The sequence below is a fragment of the Tenrec ecaudatus genome, chromosome 7 (genome assembly GCF_050624435.1).
Source record: "Tenrec ecaudatus isolate mTenEca1 chromosome 7, mTenEca1.hap1, whole genome shotgun sequence".
NCBI lineage: Eukaryota > Metazoa > Chordata > Mammalia > Afrosoricida > Tenrecidae > Tenrec > Tenrec ecaudatus.
The window spans coordinates 155,261,685-155,268,955 of NC_134536.1; the positions used below are offsets into that span (position 1 = coordinate 155,261,685).

Here is a 7,271-nt window from a genome sequence, read left to right on the forward strand (position 1 = left end):
CTCCCTGTCTTCCCCCCTTACTTCACATGTCATTAAAGTCTCCACATCTTTTCTGGCACTAGATCCACTTCTAGAGTCACAGAGTCAGACATCTGTTGATGTCTGAGGTTGCCAGTGCCAGGCGTGAACATCCCACACTGGACACTTTATCCAGCTTCAAGCATGCATTCACAAAGCAACTGGCTGTCCACACGGGAACGCTCCTGTAGTGCTTTGTAGCACACTCATCTTTAGAAGGTTGTTTACCAGAATACCCAACACCTACAACCTGTGAGCTCTTCCTGAAAATCATTTCTAAATTATTCAAAGCGGTGATAAATCTCTCGGCCGCTCGTCATTTCGGACACAGGCCCTCAATGAGAAGCATCTACAGCTAGCACCGAGTAGGTCTGTGTCAAGGTAAAGAAGCACTAAGGTCAGCTTCAGGCTTCCCTAACTAAAACCCCAAGAATCCCTATTTCACTTAAGTGAACCCAATACAACCATGTCCCCTTTTCTGGAGGATTCTTTCTGGAGTATTAACATTCTGTTTAAATATGTATCATTACAAGATCCAAGGGCAGCCACACTTTCTTAGTCTATACTCCAACTTCCTAGCACATGCTGGCAAGTCCCAAACTCTTGGCAATTGATTAGCTGAACTAAGGAGTAGAAGCTCAAAAAGGCACCACGTGGGGTGCTGTAGATCCAACAGTGAGCTTGGCAAGGCAAAAGGGAGGGGAAGGAGAAGAAAAGTCTCAAGTTGCATGGCACCCCACAGAGAAAGTGCCTTGTGGGAGGTGAATCTGTGGGCCTCCATGCCATAGGCTCCTTCTCAGGATACAATAACCCATCAAGTGTGATCTGAGCACATCAAGTTTGATGCTGCTGGCTAGAACCACAGATGGGCCAGAGGAACAGTGTCCCCCACTGCCACCAGCACTGAGTTAGCACACCTCCCTTGTTCAGCTCCGGGTAGAGAAACCAAGGTTTGCTCACACAAACACAATGCTTCCCCAGGTCAACCCCTGATCTCAAACTGTCTTGTGTCCCCAAATGTGGCAGTCTCTCCCTTCTTTCTGACAACTCAGGCATGCTAAGAAAGCACAGATTTGTTTGTGTGAATGGCCCTTCAGTCAGGTGGGTGCTTCCTAGGTTAGGGTCTCTGGTATACAGGGCGTCCCGACCCACGCCAAAGGCCACACCTGAGAGTGAAGGCAGGCATAGAGTCTGCTCATCGTGGCGAGTCTCCCCATGACACACTTCCAAACCACTAGACCCAGACGGGAGAGAGGAGATGGCAGAGGTAAAGACTTGCAGTGCGGGCCGGTGGGTTTCTCTCACGCAGAGTACAGTTCCCATCTACTCTGAACTATGGAGGGCTTGCCCATTCTCATCGCCCTCTGCTTCCGGGGAGGGCACAGGGAGCCCCCCCAGTTCCCTGGGTCAACCCCTCTCCACACCCCACAAAACAAACGCTGGGAGAGCACGCCGTTTGGAGTTGCTCTTTCCCAATGAAACCCTCACGCTGGGCATCTGCCCACCAAGAACGGCCTGAAAGTAACCACCTGCGCGCACAGAGCCCACCGCAGGTAGCAGGCCTGCGGGGAGGGCCCACGTGGGCCCTTTGCGGAGCGCAGCCCATGGGGTCGCGGTGTCCAGCCAGCCGCTGGGCCCCGCCGGCCTCGGAAGTTTGGGGTGTAGGCAGCGGCAATCGGGGTACTGTTTGGGTCCCAAGGAGGCCTAAAAAGAGCCTAGCCCGCACTCCCCGGCCTCAGGTCAGGAAGGGGACCGGTGAAGTTCAGCAATGGAGCTGGAGGGGGTGGGGGAAGGGAGAAGGGACCGCCAGTTCTGGACTCCGCCAGGGAACCTCCCCTCTCCTCCTCCTCCTCCTCTCCGCGCCACGTCAGCCGGACCGCCCGGGGGCCAGCGCCGCCCACACCTCACTGGGCCCTCGGCCCGCAGCCCCGCGGCCGGCTCTCCGGGCCGCGTGACGGTGGCCGGGCGCAAGCGTGGGCAAGGCCGGGGCGCAGGACCAGGGCCGGCGGCAAGGGCCGGTCTGCGTCCGGCCTGAACCCCGGGGGCGCAGACCCGCGTTCGGGGCGGGGGGCAGCTAGTTACCAGGGCGCGAAGAACATGACAAAGTGCGCGGCGCTCTGGATCCCGTGCGTGAACATGTCGGCTGAGTACAGGTGCTTGGCGTGTGGGTCCTGCGCCTCCGCGCCGGGGTCCGCGGGAGACCCGTCCGCAGGCGCGCCCGCCTCCTGGGCCCAGGTCCGCGGGCAGAAGCCCCAGCGACCGCCGCTGCCCAGCAGCAGCAGCAGCAGCATCGCGGCCTGGGGCAGCCGGCGGGGCAGCAAGGGGAGGAGGCGTCCGGGGCGCGCGGGCATCGCGGCGGGGCTGGGCTCGCTGTCGCCGCTGCGGCCGGTCCCCTCGCCAGCCCGCGGCCTCGCCGCCCCGCCCCGCGCGCGCCCCGCCCCGTCCCGCCCCTCCCCGCCCCGTCCCGCCCCTCCCCGCCCCGCGCGCCCCGCGGCGGCCGCGCCACTTCCCCCGCTCCTGCGCCCCGCCCCGCGGTGGCCGCACCACTTCCTACGCCCCGCCCCTACGCCGCGCCCCGCCCCACCCCGCGGTGGTCGCGCCACTTCCCCCGCCCCGCTCCTGCGCCCCGCCCCGCGGTGGCCGCACCACTTCCTACGCCCCGCCCCTACGCCGCGCCCCGCCCCACCCCGCGGTGGTCGCGCCACTTCCTACGCCCCGCGCCCCGCCCCGCGCCCCGCCCCGCGGTGGCCGCGCCACTTCCTACGCCCCGCCCCCCGCGCCCCGCCCCGCCCCGCGGTGGCCGCGCCGCTTCCTCCCGCCCGCCTCTGGCGTCGGGAGCTGGCGCTTGCTCTTTGGCTGCAGCCTGGTGCCCGCTACTCCTGAGCTCTAGCCCGGGAAGAGAGTGAATCGTCCCTAGCCCGTGCCAAGCTTCCCGAGCCTCCTGAAAGGGTTCAGATTCATCCTGCAAGCCTCGCCTCCCTCCCCAAATCCAAGTTCCTGAAGTCTTTGCCCCTAAGGTCCACTTCGCTGAGAGCAAGGGTGAATATTTATTAGAGAAACGAACGAGCCAGAGACTGACCGAGAAGCCACTGGAGGCAATGCCAGCTTGGGATGAACCCAATGCTCACACAGACCCAGGAATTTCGGACAAAATTAAGAGCTGTCGTCGACAAAATGTAGGAAATCGGGTGGGATGGGCACCAGAATGAGTCAGGTTCAAACTTCAGTGGTGATTCTGGGTCTCAGTTCAGGGGTGTGATGAAACCCATTTTCCAAGACGCCTTTGCCTGTTGGTACTGACTTGCCTTTAACGTACGCTGGGGCTACCCTGGGTTAGCCATTGGACTACTAGCCATAAAGTTGGCGGTTCAAATCCACCAGCCACTCAGAGAGATGTTTGCTACTGGAAAAAATGTGTAGGCTTGGAATTGACTCCAGGGCAGTGGGTTTGGGTCGGTTTTAGCGTGAAGGTGAAGAAGAAAAGGTATGTGCTTGAAGATTGGTTCTTGCAAAACTGGCTGGTGGTCCTCTGTACCCTAACTTGTCCACGTACTTCTGTTGAAAGCACTTTTGGGGCGCCTACTCTTTGTCGGATACTAAGGCTAGGAAAATGAAATGACAGCACCCCACCACTAGCCTTAACTTGGCTAAGCTCCTTACCTTGTGAAATGTCGGGAAGGCTTCCTTTGGGCTTGGGAATGGCACTTCACACTTGCACACATACCTCAGATGATAATTAAAAAATCTGACCCTACCCTTAGAGTCCAAAGCTCTATCAGGGAAAATCACTAGGTTGCTTCCTGGGATCCTGCGCAGTCCCTTGATTACCCTCAATCTGGGAAGACACTAACTGCAGACTACAGGGGGAGTGCCCAGTGAGTCACCATTTTCAGATCTCTCCAGCATTTGTTTTAACTGCTGTTAGTCCATTATCTCTGGTTTGCCAAACACCAAACCCATTCATTTCCTTCCAAACCATATCCACCTGCCACTTAGCCTTGAAACACAAGTATTACTTCCCAATCCTTCATTTCCCTTATCCTCCATACTTCCAACCACGGGCTCCTCTTCACCCTCTCTTACAACCTTCATTTCTTCCTAATATTTTCAGTGCCCATGCCATTGATCAGTAGCTTTATTTTACTCACGTGGCTAGAAAATGGATTTGCCTAAAGCCAATCATTGACTATGGCAATTTGCTACTTAAACTGGGACCAACACCCTCACGGCCACCTCCTTTGTCTCTGGATAAAACCCAAACTCTTCTGCCATTCAAGACTCTCCCCAATGTGGTTCCATCATACGATGTGTCCTTGTGGAGATCACGCACCACAAGAAGTCCAGAGATCCTCTCCAATTGTCTGTTGCTGACAGATTCTCACACTGGGCTCTCCCACGTACTTCCCAAATCTTTTTACTGGCGCATCAGGAAAATCCACTCGCACTCCATCAATTTCCTCTTTTCTCATGTAAATAGAAATAAAGGTTTAGGAGTCCTAGCAAGTGTTAACTATCTATTCTTTCACACTCGAGAGCCAGGAAGTGAAGCAGGTGCACTTCTTGTTCTCTGTTTTTCACACCCAGCCATTAGGTCCTTTCCTCTGGTAATCCCCGCACCCCCAGCACCTGTTAACATGCAACACCACCAACATATAACCTGTTGTATGTCGGTACCATACCATGCTTGTATGCATCATACCATGTACCATACCATGCTTGTGTGCATCATACCATGTACCATACCATGCTTCCATGCTTGTATGCATCCATACACTTGTGCTCACACTCTTATAATGAAGTTGTTGCCGTGCTATATGCTCATATGTTCTAATATTTACCAAAAACTTCTTTTGTGCTTTTGCATACTTCTCAGTGACATCATTTACTTAGGACCCACTTGTGCATACTTCATTCACATTTGGTTTTATAGTTCACATTCCCCAAAATAACAACTATCTACTGTCTAGGGAGTAGTCGCGTTATATTTTTGGATGATTCTTAATACTCTTTCAAGCTTTGCTCCCTCAGGACCTATACACATGCAGTGCCCTGTGTATATGTATGTATATGCATTCCTATCCATATATGTACATATATATAATTTATTTACTTATCTTCTTTTATTCCAATCCTTATTGATCCTCCGGTCTCTGTTCCCACATCACCTCCTCAGAGAGGTTTTCCCAGAAGTACCTCTTCTGTAGCAACTTCTTTCTGCCCACTATACTCTGTAGCATTTCAGTGGTGTTTTCCTATGGTTTTTTTCATAATCTGACATTATTTGGGGGAAATGTATATATTTCCTTGTCTCATTGACCTCTGTAGCGTCAGTAAGCTCCAGCTACTGAAGGCCGGCTAGTTTCTGTCATGTTCATCTTCTCTCCAAAAAGCCCAAATACCTGACACATACCCTGTTTCCCCCAAAATAAGACAAAGTCTTTTATTAATCTTTGCAAAGATGCACTAGGTCTTATTTTCAGGGGATGTCTTATTTTTCCATGAAGAAGAATACGCTACACATTTATTATTTTATTAAAAGAGACCTCACTCTTCCTGTCAGCTCCGGCTGCGCTGAAGCCAACAGTGAGCTGTGTGGCAGTCCCTACCGCTACGGTCCAGAGTTACAGTAGCTTCAGGGGGCCTTATTTGGGGGGGGTCTTATTTTAGGGGGTGCCTTATATTTCGGCGAGAGGCAAAAATGTAAATAGGTCTTATTTTCAGGGGATGTCTTACTTTCAGGGAAACACGGTAGTAAATGTACAACAAATGTTTTTCTAGCCGAAGATCTCTCCCCAGGCTCCATCAATGTTATGTGATTCTCTCTTTCCTCAACACCTCAAGCTGTTTTCTGCCTTGAAAGATCTCTCAGAGTTTCTTCGTCAATCACAATCCTGCCCTTCACACATGACCCATTCAAATCTCCCCTTCATAAAAGTTGCTCAGCATCTCTGCTCCTAGCTTTATTCCGCCTTTCCACTGACCTACCAACCCTTATGCAAGCCTGACATGGTGCCTTCCAGTATCTCTTAGCTTCCTTCCTAAGGCCACTGTAATAGAAATACCACAAAGAACAGAAATAAAGTCTCTCACAGATAGGGAGGCAAAAATTTAAAATCCGGTCTTTGTCCTATTGATTTTTTTCCTTGCCAATATCCCTTGAGTGTTTCTTGGTTCTGACGATCCTTGGATGCCATCTCTTTTCCCCTGTGTGTGCTCACCTGTCCCTCTAAGCTGATCTCTGTATAACTCAGAAGTGATGGAGTTGAGGATCCACCCTACACTGCTATGACCCGACGTATGGGTTACATTAGATTGCATAGTGGAAGGTAATTATACTACATTAAATTGGCTCCAGCATATTACATTGGCGAAGTTTATTGCGAAATCCATTGAAAATTTATGTCAAGGCAATTCCAACTCAGAGACAATACAGAAGACCTCTTTAAAATGCTATAAAGAAAAGATGCCATATTGAGTAATAAGATACAACACCCAACCCAATCCATGCTATTTTTTAATTGCACTATATGCATATAAAATCTGGGAAATAGACACAGATGAACAAAGGAGAATCGATACATTTTAATTATGGTGTCAGCAAAGAATATTGGATATATCATGGTCTGTCATAAGAATGAACAAAACACCTTGAAAGAAGTACAGTTAGAGTTCTTTATGAGCTACCCTGTTTCCCCAAAAATAAGATAGTGTCTTATATTAACTTGCTCCCCAAGATGCACTAGGTCTTGTTTTCAGGGGATGTCTTATGTTTCCATGAAGAAGGATACGGTACACATTTATTTTAAAACAAACAAAAAAGGAAATTTATTATCTGTATCTGGTACAGTAGTAGTTGTCATCAAAAACCAGCATAACCAGACAAACTGTGAATCCTTCAGTATCAAGAATGTCTAATTGTGAGTCAGCCAGACTCCATCAGGGCAGAGCGAGCAGCAGGTGGCAACTTGTCCTGGCAGAGTCGCAGGCTCTCTGATTAAAAGAGACCTCGCACTTCCTGTCTGCTCTGGCTGTGCTGTGGCCAACAGTGAGCTGTGCAGGAGCACCACCTCTATGGTCCAGAGTCAAGAGTTATAGTAGCTTTGGGGGCCTTATCATCATGGGAGGCTTATTTTTGGGGTATGCCTTATATTTCAGCAAGAGGCAAACTGTAAGTAGGTCTTATTTTGGGGGATGTCTTACTTTCAGGGAAACACGGTAGAATTGGCAGGGTGGGGAGGGATGGAGGGAAGAGA

The 7,271-nt window shown here is 51.4% G+C and overlaps 1 protein-coding gene across 1 annotated transcript in view; it reads right to left on the bottom strand.

Moving 5' to 3' along the window:
* The window catches only part of TXNDC5 (thioredoxin domain containing 5), a 31,787-nt gene extending 29,371 nt beyond the window's left edge, over positions 1-2,416 (bottom strand). The window contains exon 1 of the mRNA XM_075555280.1: positions 2,101-2,416. Coding sequence (XP_075411395.1) covers positions 2,101-2,369 — 269 coding nt within the window. The 5' untranslated portion in view covers positions 2,370-2,416. The remainder of the gene's footprint in view (positions 1-2,100) is intronic.
* Between the last annotated feature and the right edge of the window lie 4,855 nt (positions 2,417-7,271).